General features: G+C 40.4%; 1 protein-coding gene across 2 annotated transcripts in view; it reads left to right on the top strand.

The window, feature by feature from the left end:
- Positions 1 to 22,418, top strand: part of FAM81A (family with sequence similarity 81 member A) — a 75,467-nt gene that overhangs the window by 35,502 nt on the left and 17,547 nt on the right. For both annotated transcript variants that reach the window (XM_027067383.2, XM_027067384.2), the window contains exon 4: positions 7,252 to 7,370. In XM_027067383.2, the coding sequence (XP_026923184.1) occupies positions 7,252 to 7,370 (119 nt within the window). The remainder of the gene's footprint in view (positions 1 to 7,251; positions 7,371 to 22,418) is intronic.

Genomic DNA, 22,418 nt, shown 5'->3' with positions numbered 1-22,418 from the left:
CCAAGAAGGCAATTTGATACGAAGCTGGAACTCGGGGACGTTTTAAGTCCTAGTGTGCAGATGAAGCAGCCATGTAGAGAGATGCTATCTTATGAGGCCCTGACCTGTTGCAGTCGGGCCCTTCTCCAGGTGATACTAGAGTTACACTTCAGTTTCCAAGTCCTCACAAATCTGGGAGGAGTTGGAGAAGGAGAAACAAGCAGAGCTGTTTCAGTCCTGGTCATTCCTGGCAATCCTAGCTTGTCTGGGGGGGCGAGGTCCAGGGGGCATGGGTCTCACCTTTGCAGACACAGCATGATAACAGCACTGTGGGGCTTACACAGGGCACCATTTCCTACTGTATTTGGGAAGGGAGATTTTGTAAACATAGGCCATATGTTAGAAAAAATAAATGAAGACTTAGGACATCGCTTTTTCTTTCCTTTTTTTTTTTTCTTTTTTTAAATCTTTTTAATTCTTTGGAAGAGAGAGAGACAGAGAGCTGGGAAGGGGCAGAAAGAGACAAAGACACAGAATCCAAAGCAGGCTCCAGGCTCTGAGCTGTCAGCACAGAGCCTAATGTGGGGCTCAAACCCACAAACTATGAGAGCCAAAGTCAGATGTCTAACTGACTGAGCCACCCAGGCACCCTGGGACATCACTTTTTCAAAGTGTCTCTTTGCTCTGGAAACATGTTATTGTATGCTTTTAGGGAGTGCACTTGCCACCCTATTGTCTTTGCTACTGCAGCTGAGCCTCCCTGAGGGCAGGCCTGGGGCACAGTATGTCCTAGGCAAACAGAAAAGAGTTTCTTGCTTTGAATTGACAGTAATGGAGTGTCCATGATAGAGTGGGGGTGTAACCTTGTTAAAGTAAACATATCATTTTGCTACATTGTTCTGAAGTGACAAATTAGGGAACATTACTGGCTGTACACAGGGTTTGCTTTTCTAAGACTTCATAGAATTCTCTAATACCCACTGTTTTCTCATAACTTTTCAGTAGCATGAATATTGCATTAAGTTTTGATGAAATGCTTTTCTGTATTATTCAAAGAAAGCACTTCTAATACGATAGCTTACCCATCTGCTTAAGAATTCTGAAAGTTAAATGGGCTTTTCTTACTTGTAAGCATTAAAACACACATACTCACACACACTTTTTTTGGTTATAAAAATAATGTAAGGCCTTTGTGGAAAATACAAAGAGGAAGCAAACATAATCCCACTCTAGAGAATAGCACAGCGTTAATATTCCAGTATTATTTTATATGTATCTTATACACAGCAGGAATCATGCTGTATATTTATTTTGTACCCTTTCTTTTTTGCATGATATTAAACTGTATGCATTTTCTCTTATTTTTGTTTTATTATTTTTTAAATGTTTATTTATATTGAGAGAGAGAGAGAACCAGGGTGAGTGGGGGAAGGGCAGAGAGAGAGGGAGAGAGAATCCCAAGCAGGCTCTGCACTGCCAGCGCAGAGCCTGACACGGGGCTTGATCCCACCTGCTGTGAGATCATGACCTGAGCTGAAATCAATAATCAGATGCTTAACCAACTGAGCCATCCAGGTGCCCCTTTTCCCTTTAGTTTTAGAAGCTCTCTGTGAACTTCTTCCTGGTTGTGTAATAATGTATAAAACCTTGGAAAATACTTGGTGTATCTTACTAGGAAGATATCTTTGTGAGTACATTGTTGCCATTTTTCTTATTTCCTTGATTAATTTCAATAGCTAGAGTTACTGGATCAAAGGTTATGAACATTGTGAATATATTTTGATGGATCGTGTTACAGAAAGATGTATCAGGAAGGGTCAACTATGCCTTTTTAATTTTGAAATGCTATTTTAGTATTATAAATTTAATACATTTGCTTTTTTAATTGATGAAAATGGCATGGCTTTTTAATTTTAAATAGACTTTATTAGAGGAAGTTTAAGTTCACAGCAAAATTGAGCAGAAAACACAGAGTTCCCAGATGTTCCCCTTCCCCAGGGTCCCCCATTATCAATATCCATGCCATAGTGTTGCATTATCATGGTATGACTTTTATTTTTCATTTCTTTGCTTACTAGAAAGACTGAACCTTTTAAAAATGGTGTGAATTATTTTTAGCACCTCTTTTGTGGGTTGCTCTTCATTTCATGTGCTTGGTGATGTCTTGATTGAGAGACAGCTCAGAAGAAATAGGATTGGTTATAGCCTTTGTCATTTGTACAGCATCTGATGCAGTGTTTCTCCAGGAGTGCTCTGTGGACCTTGAACATCCACTTTTCTGGGCCCATTCCCTAGCTTTGGCTCTCCGGGGGTGGGGCCCAGGGATTTGTGTATTTAACAAGCCACCTGGGGATTCTTATGCACCCTAAAGACGTTTAAGAACCCCTGGTCTTAAACCTTTTTATAAACAAAGGTTTGAAGCATTACATAGAAAAATGGCCTACTCCTTTCTATGAACTCTAACAAATAAGTGTTACTTCCTATTGAAAGAGAGAACACCAGCGCCTTTTCATCAGTGGGAGAGTGTCAGAACCACATTAGTCAGATCTGAAGGTTTCCTACAAGAATGTGTTCAGATGACTAACATTTTGTCATTCACAGGTATTGTAGCTGGTTTGCATTCTTCTTAACAGAGCGGGTTCATTCAGAAAAAGCTGGAAACTATAGCAGAGAACAGATAGGTCTAGCACTTCCAAATTCCCTTCAGTGAAACATTCTTTTTACTGTCACTGTCACTCCGTCTATAGTGGCTCCAACCAGGTTTCCAATGAGGAAAACACAAAATCCTCATATTTGCTAATTTCTCATTTTTACCAGGAAGTTTGAAAAATCCTAAAAAAATGTATGTAAGTGCAGTTGCCTGCATACTTGAAAAAGAATAGTTGAGAAAAGGCAGCACAAAAACAATTTATGTACATGTCTGTACCAAGCCTGTGTGTTATGCTGTGCTCACTGCAAACGTGGCTACCGTCTGTCACCGTGCAGTGCTATTACAGCATCATTGACTGTGTCCTTTTCTTCCTGTGACTTTTTCCATGACTGGAACCCTATACCTCCCACTCCCCTTCCCCTCGTTTTGCGCATCCTCCTGTCCCCTTCCACCGTGGCAGCCATCAGTTTGTTCTTTATTTATGGGTCTATTTCTGCTTTTTGTTTGTTCATTTGTTTTGTTTTTCCACTGTAAAGGCTCAGTGAGAAGGAAGGCAGACAGCTATCTGCAAGCCAGGGAGAGGGCTCCCCTAGAACGTGACCGTGTTGGCACCCTGGTCCCGCACTTCCCAGCCTTAGAACCTCAAGAAATAGGTGTTTGTTGTTTATAAGCTGCTCAGTCTGTGGCATTTTGTTCTTTTAGCCCCATCTGACTAAGACAGGACACTTAGGAGATCTGGGTGCAACATAAAATTTCTTTCTTGAACTTTCGTTTTTAAAAGCCAGTAGATGAACCAGAGGCAAGGATGGTTAACTTTTATGACTTGAATTAGTTGCCCACAAGACAAAGTAGAAGAGAGAGAAACATCAGAGCCAAATACAAAGAGAGAGAAACCGTGAGGGAAAAGATGGAAGACTCAGTGGGGACACAGATCTAGGGCACCCAGCATGTGAATAATTGGAGCTCCAGAAGGAGACAAAGAAACAGATGGAGAACAAACAGTAGCTACATAGAAGAATCATCTGAGACTACAGATTGAAAAATTCACTGAGTTCCAGGTAGAATTGAATTTTTTTTGAAGTCCACAATTAGGTACATTCTGATAAAACTGAACTCCGAAGTAGAAGAATGAAACCTTACAAGCTTCTAGGCATAAGGAGCCGAGAAACTTACAGAGGAAGAGGCACCAGACTTCCTATCAGCGTCGAAGTTCACTGGGAGGAAGGGCCTTGAGGTTAAGAATTCCATACCCTTTCAATTGATCCCCAGCCTTTGGGGTGAGGGAAGGAGGGTTGTCAACATGGCAGGGATTCAGAGAGTCTTTTATCCAAGCGCCTGATCTGAGTAAAGTGTTAGGGAGTCTACACAGAGACCCTAAGATAGGGGGAAAGGAAAAGGAAGAAGGCAGAGGTCATCAATGATCTGTAAAAAAAGACCTATGTTATTTCATGTAAGTAGAGGTTGAGGAATGCTTGAGACTGGGTAACAGAAGTACTGAAAAAAGGAGAAAAGATTGTTGAAATAAAAGAGACATTTTACAGGCAAAAATTTTAGTTCCAGCCCAGTTAGAGGTACCACGTTATTTTAGCAAAGCATAACTGGGGTGAGGGAAGGGCAAGAGGGGAGGAAAGTAAAATCCTTCCTGATAAACCACCTGTGTTGGAGGGCGAAGGAGGGTGGGCATGAGGTGTGCTGAGTGTTTCATACCAAGGAGGGGGGAGCCGTGCAGGAACAGAGCCTGGAGTAGACGTGTGTGGTTATGGACATGGGGAAGGGAAGGGAGCCATTCATAGAATAGCGATGTCCAGGAACATTCCCCAGTCAACAAGGGGAGGGAGGACATTGGATGGTAACCTGGTTAAACCCATCAAAACAAGGAAAAGGAGCAAGGAAACAGCAACCAGAAGCAGCATAAATTGTAAATATAAAGTGAGATGAAAGGTCAAATGAAAACACAAAGCATTGTAGTGTCATGACTGAGAGCACAGTCTGTGAAGCCAGAGTTCCTAGTTCAGATCCCAGCTCAGTCACTTATTAACTGGCTTTGGACAAGCTACTTAATATCTCAGGGATTTCACCTCCTGTGAAATGGAGATAATAATAGTATCCACTTCGGAGGGTGTTGTGAGGATAAACGGGTTAATGTAGCTACAACACTCAGAACAGTGCGTGCTGTGCTAGACCAAGGAAGTATTTGCTTTATTATTTATAAAGTATGGTCACAGTGTTAATATTAGGTAAGATGAAACAACATTAAAAGCATTAAATCAGGGCGCTTGGGTCGCTCAGTCGGTTAAGCGTCCGACTTCTCCTCAAGTCGTGATCTCATGGTTCGTGAGTTTGAGCCCCACGTCGGGCTCTGTGCTGACAGCTCAGAGCCTGGAGCCTGCTTCAGATTCTGTGTCTTCTGCTCTCTCTGCCCCTCCCCCACTCATGTTCTGTCTGTCTGTCTGTCTGTCTCTCTCTCAAAAATAAATAAACATTTAAAAAAAGGCACTAAATCAGAAGCACTAAATTATTGTGTAATGGTTAAGGTCACTTGTATCACAAATCTGTATGTGTCAAATAAAATGGTGGTTAAATAAAATGAAAAGTGTTAAAAATGTAAGGAGAACTTGATGAAAATATTTTACAATGGAGGAATTCATAAAACCTCTTTCTCAGATGGAGCAATCTGCTAGACAAAAATAAGTAAGATCTAGAGAAAATGAATACTGGAATCAGCAAACTCAATCTAACAGACGATATTGAACCTTTTGTTCCTTGAATAGTTTTTTTGCATGGAACATTTAGTAAACATGTGCTGCAAAGCATACCCCAGTACATTCAAAAAATTAAGTATATTCCAGACCATATTTTTGATCCCAAGCCAATAAAGTAGAAATAAATAATGAAAATGATGGGGCGCTTGCCTGGCTCAGTTGATAGAGCGTGCAACTCTTGATCTTAGGGTTGTGAGTTCAAGCCCCACATTGGGTGTAGAAAGTGGAAGTGAAATCTTAAAAAAGTAAATAAATAAATAAATAAATAAATAAATAAATAAATAAAAAATGACCAAAACACTTAACTGCTTGAAAATGAGGAAACACAACTCTAAGTAATCCTTTAGATACGTAAATATCAAAAGATCAAAGAGGAACACAAAATGGAAATTAAAACTAATAAGGAAAGCACTTCACACTCAGTCTATGGACACAGCAGATACTGTTCTAAAAAAAAAGTCTTTGTTATTAAGGAACTTAGTACTCCTATTTTAAAATTACTAAAAGAAAGAGTAAAACCAAAAGAAAAGCAAGAAAAATTAAAAAATACTTAGGCTGGCATTAAACAAATGAGAAATTTTAAATGGTTGAAAAGAAAAGGAGGTAAGGAATCAAGAGCTTTTTCTTTGCAAAGGGGAGAGGAGGTGGTGTTGGTGAGGGGAGTGTGAGGGACAGAATGAAGGTGGAGGAAGGGAGGGCAGAAAGGAAGCCATGTGCGAAAGAATAAGGAAATATTCAGAAGGAACATTGGTCTCTTGCGACCTAGGACTCTGGTTCTCCTGTCTGTCTGTCTGTCTGTCTTTCTGACTGTCGCGCTTCAACTCATCTTCTTTGCAGAGTGATTACAGGGAGGGTGGGTTTTGGGGCCAGGCTGCTCGGTCAGTCCTGACTGGTCACTTGCCGTTCGTGTGACTTTGGGTGCGTCATTTCATCCTGAAACACCGGGGACCCCAAGAGTGTGGATTTGGTACATGCTCAGTAAACACCAGGGGTGTCCTCACCATCCCCACCGTTCCTTAGACTTGCCAGGATGGCTGCTCCGCCAGGCCATGCTGTGTTGGGGCACCTGCTCTCACTGAATGCCTTTCCACAAGACCCCGTTCTGCTATTCCAGCAGAAGTGCTGTCATCAGATAAGTACCCTAAGAGGATCAGCATTTGCTGTCTTGGCTCTGTGCTAGGCATTGTAGGTGCTTTTTGCGCACCGTGTCACGAAACATTTACTGTGCCCTTAAGAGTACAGTCACTTAACAGATGTAAGTTTCCTTAACAGAGAAGGAAAAGGAAGCTCAGAGGACTTGACACATTTGCCCAGGGTCATTCAGCTAGAGGAACTGAATTTGGACGTGTTTGTCTGACATCCCCTGCCCAGCCCTGTCCTTGCTTGGTGTTGATTTATTACTTCCTGATCGATTTAGGGAGTCTTCGCCTAGAGCAATGACTATCAAAAAACACCCTGGAGTGGTGGAAAGAGCTTTGAACCCTAAGAGCAAGAGTCCAGGGACCTAGTCTGAGCTTTGCCCTTTCTTGCAGCGTGGGGGACCGGGGATGTGGTGAGGGGCTCTGTCAAGTCATGTGGCATCCAAGTCTCAGTGTTTTTACTGGCAGATGAAGGGACTGTGTGTGTGTGTGTGTGTGTGTGTGTGTGTGAGAGAGAGAGAGAGAGAGAGAGAGAGATCTCTGAGGTCTCTCTAAGCATGTGTAAGTACTTTCTGTACACGTGTATATATCAGGTGGCTGTCAAAAAGGAGCTCTTAGGAATGGAGTTAAATGTTCTTATTTTTATCAAAAGTATAAAATGCTTTTGTACCAGCATGTAAATTCTCAGAAGACCCTCTTAGTGGTTTTTTGTGTTGCCCAGGTACTCCAGGAACAGATCCGGGCCCGGGACAACATCAGCTATGGAACTAATTCTGCCTTAAAGACTCTGGAGATGCGTCAGCTCTCTGGTTTGGGAGACCTTCGGGGGAGAGTGGCAAGGTAGGTGGTCAGGTGTTTGGGACTGTACTCATCGAAAGCTGTTTTTCATCAACTCCATTTTACAAAGTATATATTCACAAACTCCCAAAGCAAATTCTTTGCATTCTTCTAAGACATTCCCTCCTTTGCCCATAAAAATCAAGGGTAGACGTTCCACCTGATTATGAGCATGCCACGATTTCTTATCTTGGAGTTGTGTTTGTGGAAGGAAATGATGGGAGGGCTCGGCTGACCTGTGTAATTTGGCCGGGTAATAATTATGTTTACTGTCTCCAGTAATACAAAGTTGAGACTTACATTTTGTATGTCTCTTTTAAAAATGTCATTTCCCTTGTAATTTATTTTTTTATTAGCTTCTGAAAATTTTGGTCTGTGATAGATTGGAAATTTAGAGAAGATCTTTGACCTCAGGTAGTACGAAAGGTGCTCTTCCTGCCCCTTTCTACTGAAGGAGTGCTCCGTGCACCAGCACCATTGGAGTCACCCCAGAACTTGTTGGAAATGCACGATCCTTAAAATATTTATGGGCCTCTTCTGCCCTCTGCTGCTGTTAAGAGTCAAGCACAAGTCTACAAGGGGAGCTGTGGAGCCAATAAACAATTCAAATCAGGCTGAGGTGAAAATGGGGGTGGTCTGTAAAGGGTGAGACGGAAGAAAGAACAGGAACACAGGATCCAAGACCTCTTTGGAGCAACGGAGAGTAGTGTTGGGGGATCTGTGCAAGACAACACACGAAGGACCTTAGATGCTGGGCATGTGTGTTTCGGTCTGCTGGGTGAACATCAGTCTTATAGCAGATGGCCCCATAGAATGAATGGAGGCCTAGTTGCCACTCTTGTGTAGTTATCTCTTCTCATTCGGGTCAGCGCCAGTCTTCTTAGCATGCCCTTTAGAGATGAACCCCCCACTGACCTCCTTATCTCTCTCGACCTTTGCACTGTACCTTTCGTCAGTAATCAGCTACTTGTTAGTCCCTGAATGGGTCATGCTCTCCCATCTCTGTGCCTTTGCACGTGCTTCTTCACCCACCATGCCTTTCCGCCTTCTTTTCTAACTTCTAATCAGACTTTCAAGTTCAGCTCAAATGTCACCTCCTCCAGGAAGTCTTCTCTGATACCCTACTCTCCTGAGCTCTCCAAGCATTCTGTTCTATTGAGTCTCTCTACTGTTTTCAGAGTACATTTTTATTTTTGTAACCTACATGCATAGAACAGTCTCTGGAGAGCAGTAGATTCTCAATACATATTTGTTTGGATGAATTGATCTAGAAAAATTACTGTAATAGGACTGAAAAAACTTCACGTCTTTTTGTGGAGATTGGCTTAACAGAAAGCCCACTCTGTGAGACCTCCCAGAAGAGTGAGAAGTTAGAAGGGCTTCAGAGCTACAGGGCAGAATAGGGACTTGTAGAAAATTTTGAGGATCTGCCTATGCACTTTAGTTGCAGATGAAGATTATGTGAGGCCAGCTATGTATGAGGCTTAGCACAGGGCATGGCATGGAGTGAACACAGAGCAAGTGTGAGCGTTTGTGAATCTCAAGGGCAGCGGTAGTGACATTATCCTCATGAAACTGTTCTAATGACCAAATGGAGAAATGACTTTGAACTATTTTCAGGAATTTTACATTTTTCCTGTGCAGTTTCACATTCAGTTCTTTATGCAGTACGTTCCTTCCCTATAGCAAATACTTTTGCAGTGAAACAGTCACAAACGTTTGTTGTGAGCACCACCTATTTTTGCTTTGTTTTGTGGTTCTACTCGTCTTTCCCCTGGAATGCTAATAAGACTTTGTTGGAATAAACTTGTGTGGAAAAAAAAAATCTTTGGCAAAGTTTTGGCTTTCTTGTATTGAATTGGAGGAGTATGAACGTGCTAAGTGATGGTCTTAAATTACTAGGCTGCTATATTATTTCAGGTTTTATTTTAGAGTGTTTATGGATCCACCAGTGATGCCCTTGGTAGGAAGCTGGCCCTGATGCTCCCCCTTGTGCTTCCCTGTGGAGGTGGGGGGCACCCTCACCCCACTAAGAGTGGCATGCTCTGAACAGACTTTCTTAGAGAGTTTCCCATTTCTCCCTAAAGCAGAGCTCAGGGAGGCCAGCTTTCCTCTTCCTCCTGGAACAGTGGGTCCGTTATTTGGCCTGTCTTCTTCATTTTTCCCAGTGCTCAGCGGCCACTTCCATTCCTCCTTGAGGTCTGTTTTCATGGTGCCAGAGTTTTAAAGGAGAAATAGCTATATAGTGACGCAAGTGTGCAAGTTCCCTCCAGGTAAGCAAGTCCAGGTGCAAAGGAAGAAAATGAATAAATTAGACATCATCAGCTTAAAAAATCTTTGGCTCTTTTAAATAATGCTGTTATGAACATTCACAGACAAATTTCTGTGTGGCCATATGTTTTCATTTCTCTTGGATATATATATATATATATATATATACCTAGGAGTATAATTGTTGAGTAATGTGATACTCTATATTTAACCTTTTGAGGAACAGAACAGCCAGACTGTTTTCCAAAGCGATTGCACCATTTACAATGCCACCGGCACTGCGCAAGGGCTCTGATCTCTCCACGTCCTCACCAACACTTACCCTTTTGATAGAGCCAACCTAATGGGTATGAGGTAACATCTTGTTTTTGATTTGCATTTCCCTAGTGACTAATGGTGCTGAACACCCTTCAGTGGGCTTATTGGTCATTTGTAGATCTTTGGAGAGCTGTTTATGCAGATCCTTTGCCCATTTTTCATCTGGATTAATAGTCTTTTTATTATTGAGTTGCAGAAGATCTTTATATATTCTAGATTCAATTCACTACCCGATACCTGATTTGAAAAAGCTTTCCTCCGTTCTAAGGGTTTTCTTTTCATTTGACTGGGTCCAATTGGTTCTTTTAAAAAATGATTACTGTCTCTTTGTTGATACTCTCTATTTGATGACACATTACCATTATACCTTCCTTTACTTTTTTTTACAGTTTTTATTTATTTATTTTGAGAGAGAGAGGCAGAGAGAATCCCAAGCATATCCGTGCTGTCAGCCCATAGCCCTGTGCGGGGCTCCAAGTCCCAAACCATGAGATCATGACCTGAGCCGAAATCAAGAGTGAGGAGATCAATCACCTGAGCCACCCAGGCACCCCATACCTTCCTTTACTTTTTTAAATCATTTTTTCTCTATTTCTTTGGTCATCCAGTGTTTATAATGGCTGCCTTAAAGTCTGGGTCTTTTAAATCTGACATCTTTCCCTCTCACTGCCAGTTTCTTTTGCCTGCTTTTTTTCTGTGTTTAGTTCATATTTTCTGGTGTCTTTGCTGGATACTGGATACTAACAGCTCCTTCCCTCTGTTTGCTTTGGTTGGTTGTTTGTTCAGTGACTTGGCCGGATTGTTTTAGAGATGTCTCTTTCTCCGGCAGTATGAAGCATCTAGCGCACAGGTGCCCGGTGATGTCAGTGATCTTAGCAAGACTCTCTCTTTTCCCTGATCTTTTTAAAAAATTTTTTGAGAGAGAGAGTGAGAGTGAGTGCGCTCACTTGCCAGGGAGGGACAGAGGAAAAGAGGGAGAAAGGAGGCTCCACACCCAGCAGAACCTGACGCGGGGCTCGATCTCACAACTGTGAGACCATGACCTGAGCTGAAATCAAGCGTGGAACGCTTAACCGACTGCACCACCTGGGGGCCCCTCTTTCCTTGATCTTTTATTAAGGTGTCTGCCTCTACAGGTATCACGTCCAGATCTTCATCGCCATTAATTTCTGGCAGATTGCTGTACAGGGATTGTTTCTGACAATACCCTGGGACATAAATTGCTCTGGAGTCTGATTCAGTTAAATTATTGCCAGCCCTTAAAGGCTTAATTATGTATATATACAAGAATTATTATATGTATAGGTAATTATAACATGGAACATGAACAACTTAATGTTTTAAATGTTACTGCCTTTCTGGGAGCCTGGGTGTTAAGCAACTGACTCTTGATCTTGGCTCAGGTCATTATCTCGCGGTTCATGAGATCGAGCCCCCACCTCAAGCTCTGTGTTGACAGTGTAGAGCTTGCTTGGGATTCTCTCTCTCTCTCTCTCTCTCTCTCTCTCTCTGTCTCTCTCTCTCTCCCTCTCTGCCCCTTCCCCTTCTCATGCTCTCTTTCTCAATATAAACAAATAAACACTAACAAAATTTGTTTTTAAGATTTATTTTTGAGAGAGTGAGACAGAGACAGCATGATCGGGGGGGGGGGGGGGGGGGAGGAGCAGGAAGGGAGGGAGACATGGAATCTGAAGCAGGCTCCAGGCTCTGAACTATCAGCACAGAGCCCGACTCGGGGCTTGAACTCACAGATCGTGACCTGAGCCAAAGTCGGACACTTAATCAACTGAGCCACCCAGGTGCCTCTAGGTAAATATTTTTTAAAAATAATAAAAAAAATGTCACTGCCTTTGGTGTGCTATGCCACCATGTCACAAACTGTAAGAGATGTTTACTTTAAGCATGTTGCCTGGTCAGGTCTGTGGCTAGACCTTTGGTACTGTTAATGAACTTCTGACCACCTCTTGGCCACTGATCTGGTAACCAGATGAAAAGTTATTCTGCCACACAATGGCTACAACGAAGAACTGCACCTGGGAGATAACAGTTATCCAAAGACCTGAAAAGGGAAATTTTGAAACGACTACATTATTGGTTCATTTATAACATAACAGGATAAAATAGGGCAACTTGTCAGATTGATTGCAAATTCTCGTTTAACTAAAGCTGTTGAGCCATGCACACAGCTATATTTAGAACTCTGAGGCTGTCTTTTATGAGTGTTTTTTTTGAAAAGACAGGAACAGTGTCATTGATTCAATATTAGCTGAGGTAGCAATATAGCTTCCCCCTTTTTTCTTATTTATTTATTTAGAAATAATTCGCAGGGTGCCTGGGTTTCTCAGTAGGTTAATCTGACTCGATTTTGGTTCTGGTCATGATCTCACAGTTCGTGAGATCAAGTCCTGTGTGGGGCTCTGTGCCAAAAGTGCAAAGTCTGCTTGGGATTTTCTCTGTCCCTCTCTCTCTGCCCCTCCCCCTCTCAAAACAAACAAACAAACAATTTGAAAGTTACAGAAAGTTTGCACGATTCACCAAGTGTTAACATTTCATTCCATTTACTCTATTCTTTCTTTTTTTTTTTAATGTTTTTATTTATTTTTGAGAGATAGAGAGACAGAGCATGAGGTGGGGAGGGACAGAGAGAGAGAGGGAGATACAGAATCCAAAGCAGGCTTCAAGCTCTGAGCTGTCAGCACAGAGCCCAACATGGGGCCTGAACCCGTGAACCAGCGAGATCATGACTTGAGCCAAAGTTGGGCACTTAATCAACTGAGCCACCCAGGTGTCCCAGTTCTGTTCTTTCCTATGTAATATTTTTATGCAGCATTTGAGAATAAGGATAACTTTGTTTTTAACATAAGAAAACCAGAGTTGATTTCTTTGTGTATGTTTTCTGATGGCAGGCTTTGGTATCTTACCTTGCAGCCCTCCCTGCCCTTCCCACCTGCTTTGTCCCCTTACTTATAAAGGTATGAAGATGAAGTGTGTGGTATTAAACAGTCAGAAACATTATGAAATATGTAAAGTAGAGAAAAAAAATTAAGTTCACCAGCCCCTTGCTCTGTTTTATTCCTTACAGGTAACTAATATTAACAGCTTGATGTCTGTCCTTTCAGACTTTTTCACACATAGTTATGAGGTAATAATTTATCATTGTAGTAACATGATGATTTACAGCCTCACAATTAATTAACAATCACAACAGTCTGATTTTGATTTTACAAAGTATTACATATATTATTCTGCAACTGAAGTGTTCCCACATAACAGTACATTGTGAGCTTTCTTTGAGTATATGCATAGTTCTAGTATACTGCTTACTTGGGTATGGAGTATCCTGCTACAATTGTGTGCCATAATTTATTGTATTTACTACTTGATGTTAATGGAAATTTATGTTGTAGTCTTTGTGTTTCCAAGTGAGAAATAATACTGAAGCCAAGCCAAAGCTAGGGAAAATCAGTGAGCCATGAACTTCAGGATAATTTCAAGATCTTTCTAAATAACTTTTTCAAACAGAGTCCATCCCTCAAACAGCTTTGCAAAGATAATGAAACTGGTCAGATGTAGTGATACCTGACAGTTCCTACCCAGTAAAAGCTGTGTTTGGATTGGAAAATAAAGCTTTTGTATAATATTTTTGTATTTCATGGTATGTTAGAACCCATGATATCCCCAAATAAGATTTAAATAATATTTTGCTAAGCAGTTATGAACTCAAAAAAGAAAGGTCTTTGTTTGGTGTTGGTTTTACCATCATTTGTGAAGTGAGGGATGATTTAAGACTAAAGGAAGTAATATGAATCAAGTACTTTGCACTGTACAGTGATTTTCTGTGTATTCATCCATTCACAAATACATTCATCCATTCACAATATCTGTTGGGCCTCTTCTACATGTAAGGCAATGAATGGGGCACTAGGGTTTTCGTGATGAAAAAGGCAAATGTCGTCCCTCTGTCTTGCTGTTTATATTCTGTCTAGGAGGGGACACAGATGTCAAACAACTTAATGCCAAATAGTTATTTAATTTCACTTGTTATTTGAATAATTTATTTGTAGATATTTGGAGTTTTATTTTTTAAATATTTTTAAAGTTTATTTATTTATTTTGAGAGAGAGAGAGAGAGCACACGTGTGCACACACACAAATGGGGGAGGGGCAGAGAAAGAGGAGGAGAGAGAATCCGAAGCAGATCAGGACAGTGCAGCACCCTATATGGAGTTTGAACTCATAAACCATGAGATCATGACCTTAGCTGAAGTCAAGAGTCAGATTCTTAACTGACAGAGCCACCCAGGTGCCCCAATATTTGGGGTTTTCTATAGAAATAATATCATTTGCAAATAATGATAATTTTATTTCTTCTTTTCTGATCCTTGTATCCTTAGTCTTTCTTTCTTGTCATCTTACAATGGCAAACCCCTCCAATACTGTGTTAAGTAGATGTGATTGGGGGCATCTTTCTCTTGTTTTTTACTTCAATGAAATTATTCCATTGTTTTTCCATTTTGAATGATAATTGCTTGTGTTATTTTTTTTAACATAGATTTATCACATTAAGTTTTCTTCAATTCCTAATTTACTAAGATTCTATGAATTTGAATTGGGTTTTCTCAAGTATTTTTTGCATCTGTTCAAATCTTTTGATATCCTTCCCTTTTGACCTGTTAATGCATACTTAGCAAAATGGCTAGATATATTAATATACAAAAGTCAGTTTCCTTACTATTAAACAAAACATACCAACATGAAGATACCATTTAAAATAAAAACAGAGGATATATAATAACTAGGCAGAAATCTAACAAAAATTGCTCAAGACCTCTAAAGGGAAAAAAATTTTTTTAATTTGATTAAGAAATGATAAGAGGGGCACCTGGGTGGCTCAGTCGGGTAAGCGTCCGACTTCGATTCAGGTCATTGATCTCATGGTCTGTGGGTTCGAGCCCCGCGTCAGGCTCTGTGCTGACAGCTCAGAGCCTGGAGCCTGCTTCTGATTCTGTGTCTCCCTCTCTCTCTGCCCCTCCCCCGTTCATGCTCTGTCTCTCTCTGTCTCAAAAATAAATAAACATTAAAAAAAAAAAGAAATAATAAGAAAACATAAGTAAATAGAGAATAGATATTATCTTCAAGGGTAGGAAGTCTTAATATTTATGAAGATATCAATTCTTTCAAATTAATTTTTAGAATTAATGAAATTCCAGTGAATATCCCAACAGAGTTTTACTTTGAACTTGATAAAATGACCCTCATGTTTATATGTAAGGGTTAAGAGTGAAAAATATGTGCTACGCTGCTGAGGATGACCAGAGAGGGGAGAATTGCCCTGCCCGATAGCAAGACTTGTTGTGAAACTCTATGTTATTGGCTTAGGGGTAGAGAAAGTGAAAATGGAATAAAATAGAGCATGCACAAATTGGACTGTGACCACATATGTGTGGGACCTTGGCACATGTCATAGATGGCATAGCAGATCAGTGGAGAAAGGAGGGATTGCTCATAAGTAAAGCTGAAAAATATATTATACATATCAAAAAAAAGTAATTTCTTTTCTACCTCCTACCAGATACAAAATCAGCTCTGGACGGGTAGAGGGCTCAAGTGCTAAAAATAAGACTTAAAAATTTTTAATAGAAAAATATAGATGAGTATCTTTTAGATCTTTCGGTAGGGGAGAATTTCTTCTTGACATAAAAAGCATTGATGGATTTGATTATATTAAAATTTAAAACATTGCTCATCAAAAGACCCTTTAAAGAATGTTCCATTCTTTAATTATTTGTAATTAAATGTTACAAACTGAGGACGATATTGGCTGGTAAAGGGTTAGTACTAAGAGCATTTAAAGATTTCCTGCAAGTTAATAAGAATAATGCAAACAACCCAGTGTAACAATGGGTGAGAGACATGAATGACATTTTACCAAAGCAGAAACATATGTGGTCAACAAACATATAAAGAGATTTAACTTCAGTGGTTGATGTTGAAATGAAAATTCAAAACACAAAATATTTTTTCTTCACCCAGTTGATTGGCATCTGAAACGTCTGAAAATAAGCGTTAGAGACGATGTGGCTTCTTACAGTCTCTTATTCCTTGCTAGTGGGAGTATAAATTAGAATGTGATCTTACCTCCCAGTGTTGAACATTCACATACTCCATGATCCATCAGTTTCTGCCCGAGAGAAATTCTTGTATAAGGGGTCTTGTTAATAGCAGCATCATTCACAATAGAAATACTGAAATAACCCAAAGTGCCCATCAATGAGAGCATGAACAAATAAATTGTAACAAACAACAGAATATTATTCTATTGTCAAAATGAACCTCAGTGCTGTATGGCAATATGGATGAATCTTAGAAATATAATAGGTGGAAAAAATAAATACCAAAATATTGCATATGACATAATGTCTTTTTTTTTTTATAAGTTTGTGTATTTAATTTGAGAGAGACAGAGAGCCAGTGGGGTAGGTGCAGAGAGAGGGAGAGAGAGAGAATCCCAAGCAGGCTCCACACTATCAGTGGTAGAGCCTGATATGGGGCTTGAACCCAAGAAACGTGAGATCATGACCCGAGCTGAAACTGAGTCAGACACTTAACTGACTGAGCCACCCAGGCGCCCCTGACATAATGTCTTTTGTAAAAGTTAAATTCGACTAAAACATGCATATATATACTTTTAAGAAATGCATGCTAAGGTTGTCTGGGTAGCTCAGTTGGTTAAGCATCTGGGTTTTGATTTTGGCTCAGGTCATGATCTCACAGTTACAGAGATTGAGCCCCTTCCACGCTTTGCTCTGACAATGCAGATAGAGCCTGCTTGGGATTCTCTCTCTCTCCCTCTCTTCTGTTCTGCCACATTCGCATTCCCCCCTCTCTCTTGCTCAAAATAGACTTAAAATAAAAAAAAGAAATAGCATGCCATCATATATATACACACGTATTTGCATATATATGTACTTACATACATGCATGTGTATATGCAATTAACTGTCTTTTAACATTTTATTTTATTTTATTTGAATTCCAGTACAGTTAACATACAGTGTTATTTAAGTTTCAAGTGTCAGTATACTGATTCAGCACTTCCAAACATCACCCAGGGCAAGTGCACTTCTTAATCCCCATCACCTATTTCATGCATCCCTCCACCCACCTCCCCTCTGGCAACCACCAGTTAAGAAGAGTCTGTTTCTTGGCTTGCCATTAATCAATCGTCTTAATAGGAAAACAAGGGAATGATGACACAGGATTCAAAATGCTTACTTTCATGGGAGCCATTACTCAAAATAATTAACTGAACAAAGTGAGCCATGCTTGGGCCAGTGATGAGAGTATATTATGAAACAAGAGTATGTTATGGAAGATATCCAAAATAATAACAATAATAAGTTTTAATCGCAAGTCAGTGAAAGATTTATGTGGGGCGTTCTCCAAGTATGTAACTGGTGTGTCTCATCTGGGGGCTCTGGGAAGGCTTCCTTAAGGATGTGACTTGCGTGCTTAGCTCTGAGGGTGGAATGGTAAGTACCCATGTGAAGAGGTCAGGGAAGAACATTCCAGACAGGAAACAACATGGGTCAGGCCTTGAAGTGGGAAGGAGTGAGGTAAGTTCGAAGCCCTGGAATATAATCAGTGTGACTAGATGAAGAGGGGAAAAGGGACTGAGGTGTGTGAGATGCTGCTGGAAGTTAGATGGATGGGGAGCAACCCTTTGGGGGCATTTTAAAGGATTTTGGCCAGTATTCTAAAATAGTAGCAAGTTAAACAGCAGGCATTTATACAGATAAAGAATTGTACTTAGTTTGCTTTTTTTTTTTTTTTCTTCTTTCCTGAAACTTTGTTTCTTTGGGGCTAATACCTAGATTGAAAGACACATAGAAATATATTTATGTTTCAAAATTTGGGGCATATACTGCCAGGTTGCCCTCTAGAAAGCTTGTAAAATGTATTTTTCCACCAGTAGTATGTGATATAGCTTGATTCTACAAACTTTCTCCAACAATGGGCATTCACATTCAAAAAAGATTTCCAATACAGAAGAATAATGGCATAATTATTGCTTAATTGTATATATCGTACTATGAATATTGAAAATATTTAGATGCACATATGCAGTTTTGTCAGATTATTTAAAATGTTTTTTTAAAATATTTTAAGTATTGGGGCGCCTGGGTGGCTCAGTCGGTTGGGCGTCCGACTTCGGCTCAGGTCATGATCTCTCAGTTTGTGGGTTCGGGCCCCACATCGGGCTCTGTGCTAACAAACAGCTCGGAGCCTGGCTACTGCTTCGGATTCTGTGTCTACCTCTCTCTCTCTCCCCCTCCCCTGCTCATGCTCTGTCTCTCAAAAATAAATAAATGTTAAAAAATTTTTTTTAAATATTTCAAGTATTTAAGTCAATATTAAAAAAAAATTGTTCCATTAATTTTTTTCCTGTTACTTCTGAAAAGGATTATAGCATTTTAACAACATGACTGAGCTAAACAAGTTGTTCAGCCTCAAGTAAATGTGAGTTAGTACCAAGAAATGGCTTTTATTTTTATTTTCTTGTTTTTAAAGACGATGTTTATTTATTTATTTTTTTTAATGTTCATTTATTTTTGAGAGAGGGAGAGATAGAGCACAAGTGAGGGAGGGACAGAGAGAGAGAGAGAGAGAGAGAGGGAGACACAGAATCTGAAGCAGGCTCCAGGCTCCGAGCTCTCAGCACAGAGCCTGACACGGGGCTCGAGCCCACAAACCAGGAGATCATGACCTGAGCTGAAATTGGACACTTAACTTACGGAGCCACTCAGGCGCCTTCCAAGAAATGAGTTTTAAAAGACTGGAATAATTGATGTGGTAGCTTACTTTCTTCAGAGTCGACAATAACTTAAATTTACCAATAATTTTCTCAGTTTGCTCACCATTGTTTCTTGCATCCCACTCCTTCCTGTGGGTGCTCTTTTTTTTTTAAAGATTTTATTTTATTTTTTAATGTTTATTTATTTTTGAGGAAGAGAGAGAACATATGCAAAGCAGAGGCAGAGAAAGAATGGGAGACACAGAATCTGAAGCAGGCTGTAGGGTCTGAGCTGTCAGCACAGAGCCCAACGTGGGGCTTGAACTCACATACTGAGATCATGACCTGAGCCAAAGTCAGACACTTAACCAACTAAGCCACCCAGGCACCCCTAAAGATTTTATTTTATTTATTTTTTAATTTTTTTATTATTTTTTTAATGTTTATTTATTTTTGAGACAGAGAGAGACAGAGCATGAATAGGGGAGGGGCAGAGAGAGAGGGAGACACAGAATCTGAAACAGGCTCCAGGCTCTGAGCTGTCAGCACAGAGCCCGACGCAGGGCTCGAACTCACGGACTGTGAGATCATGACCTGAGCCGAAGTCGGACGCTTAACCGACTAAGCCACCCAGGCACCCCTAAAGATTTTATTTTTAAGTAATCTCTACACCCATCGTGGGGCTCAAACTTACAAGATCAAGTGTCACGGTCTCTACTGACTGAGCCAGCCAGATGTCCCTGGGTGCTCTTTTCTTTTTACTGAAGTACATGATTTAGTGACTCTTTCAGTATGGGTTTGTGGTCAATACATGTCTTTATCTTTGCATGTTTAAATCTGTGTCTGTCTTTGTTTTGCCTTTATCCTGGGATGATAAGTTCTTTTTCCTCACTCCTAAGATGTTTCTCCACCCTTCTGTCTCCTTCTTTTGGGGACTTCTCAATTCCTCTTTCGCTTAGGTTGGCATCTCTTTATTTGTCCTCCTTGTCTCTTACCTGTTTTTTCATGTTTCGCATCGCTGTCTTTGCTTCCTTCTGTGTGAGCTCCTTGCTACTGTCTTCAAACTAACTGACCATCTTCAGTCAGGTCCAGTCTAGAATTTGTCAGGTCTGTGAAGACACTGTGTAGTTTACTTCCAGGATTTTCCATTTTTCTCTCATCCACTTGTTCTTCTTTCCCCTCTGCCTGTTTTTGTTTAATAATTCAGAGTTCTCGTTATAGATATTAATCTGTCTTCGATTTTTTTCAGTATCTTAAACATATTTATTTAAGAACTCATTTGGTCCACGTTTTTAAAAATGTTTATTTATTTTTGAGAAAGAGGGTGGGGAGGGGCAGAGAGAGGGGAACAGAGGATCCGAAGCAGGCTCTGCGCTGACAGCAGAGAACATGAGACAGGGCTCGAACTCATAAACTGTGAGATCATGACCAGAGCTGAAGTCAACTGCTTAGCCCGATGAGCCACCCAGGTGCCCCTCATCCAGGTTTTTGTTTGTTTTTTTTTTTTTTGGTTTGTTTGTTTTTTGAGCTTTCCATAGCTGGTAGGGCCCCACTCAGACCTCTGGTTTCAGTTACCCTGGTTCCTGTGTTCTGTCACAAGTGTGCTCCTGTGTGCTTCCTGAGTGGAGCCGGTTTCTTGCCCGTCTTGCCACGTGGGAACTAAAGCTTCTTCTCGCTTCTGCTGGTTTTCAGATATAGAGCCCTTCAAGCTCCCAGCACCGGCCGTAGCAAAATATACGCTTTGCTCCATCTCCTGCACCATCTGTCTGCTTTCTACTTTCCCCCATACTTTTTTTTCCCTCCCATTATTTTTTGTCCTTGTGGATTTATACCTTTTTAAAATTCATCTGGAGTCATCTTGATAGGTTTTCAGGAGGGAGCCAAAATAAGGGCATGTGTTCAGTCCACCATGTTTAACCGACAGACCAGGTAGTAGTTTTAATTTGCAACATTTTCGTGCAAAATGATTAGTAAATCAGTTAAATCTTATTGCTTATTAGAAAGCCTACAAAGCACTGGCATGCTCTTTAATCTTTATTCATGGCTTATATACTCTAGATCAATATTTTGTTTTTTTAAGCTTGTTGCAAATATTTTGTATGACTTAGTCAATGAGATTCTTTTCAGTGTCTGAGTCACTTAGGGAACAATTTATAAAGCTCGTTGAGGCCTAAATGCAGATCTACATCTTAAAGAATTCATTCCCGGTGCTTTTAGGAAGATTGCAGACCGCTGATTTACTGAAACTGGGACCTGTCACCGGCTCCGTCTTCAGTCTGTGTATTTATAATGACTTGTTCAGTAAGTTCCCAATCTTCTGAGCTGATTTGTCTGATTTGAGGGATAACGAACAAGAACAAAATGTCAGATAAAATCTCCACCAATAACAGAAGAAAATATACATGTAAGCTGAGTAGGATTTTTATAGTGGTGGCATAAGAATCTGTTTTTAAATTTCTGGATTGTATGGTATGTGTACTGAAGAAAAAAGTTCCCACTATGTCTTCATTTTGTATAATTAGTATGTGACACATAGTGGCCATTCTACAAATACTTATTGACTGAAAGAGTAAATTATGGAGTGGGCTTCCCACTGTCGCCTCTCTGCTTCTGCTACCTATTGCCTTGAACCTGACCTAACTTTCATGACAGTGACTCTAACCCACATTTCTCTAGCTCTGGATTCCTTGTAGTCCAGCCTCATTTCTGCTTCATGGGGACCCCAGAGAAAGATGGTAGGATAGTGCATATTCCATAAAATTGGAACCCATTCTTCGTACATGGCCGTGGATTAAAATATTTTCCTTGTGTAATTATTTTTCTGATCAGAAAAATTATACATACTTATTGTGGGGAAGTTATACAATTTAGAAAAGAATGAAAAGTAAAATAAAAATCACACATGATCCAAAGATAGCTGGTTAATATTTTGCATGCTTCCTTGTAAAATTTTATATGGATATATGACTATATGCATCAAGGTTCGGTCAAGAAGACAGAAACCGCTCTAAGTATTTTAGCAGGAAGGTATTTAATCCAGGAGGTTAGAGCTTGCATAGCCTTTGGCAGATTTAAGCAAGCAAAGTGAAGGAAACTGCTGTTGGCTTTCAGGAAAGTGGGATGTGCAAGAATCACAGAACGGAGCCATTGAAAACATCAGCTGCCTATAACATGGGAGTGAGTGATTTGCAGGAGTGTGCGTCGAAGTGGCTGTAAACCTCACGTGTGCAGTTTATCCCATGTATGCCCATCCCTGCCAGGGGAACATAAGGGCTTCTCTTCCACCTCTCTGTATAAGTAATTTACGGTTATTTACAACCAGCTGCCAAGGTTGTTTGGGAAGTACAATTTTTGGGCCTCTGCTCCCTTGATACAGAGAACATTCGCAAGGAGCACAAATGCTCTGTCAGTTTTGTTTCGTTTTTTAATTTTTTTTAAATGTCTCTTTATTTTTGAGAGAGAGAGAGACAGAGCGTGAGCAGGGGAGGGGCAGAGAGAGAGGGAGACAGAGAATCTGAAGCAGGTTCTAGCCTCTGAGCTGTCAGCACAGAGCCCGACATGGGGCTCAAACTCACAAACCATGAGATCGTGACCTGAGCTGAAGTCAGACGCCCAACCAACTGAGCCTCTCAGGCACCCCAAAAATGCTGTGTCAGTTCTGAGCAATC

This window comes from Acinonyx jubatus, chromosome B3 (genome assembly GCF_027475565.1).
Source record: "Acinonyx jubatus isolate Ajub_Pintada_27869175 chromosome B3, VMU_Ajub_asm_v1.0, whole genome shotgun sequence".
In the NCBI taxonomy this organism is placed as follows: domain Eukaryota; kingdom Metazoa; phylum Chordata; class Mammalia; order Carnivora; family Felidae; genus Acinonyx; species Acinonyx jubatus.
The sequence above is the reverse complement of the archived record's forward strand: the minus strand, read 5'-3'. Positions and strand labels throughout refer to the sequence as shown.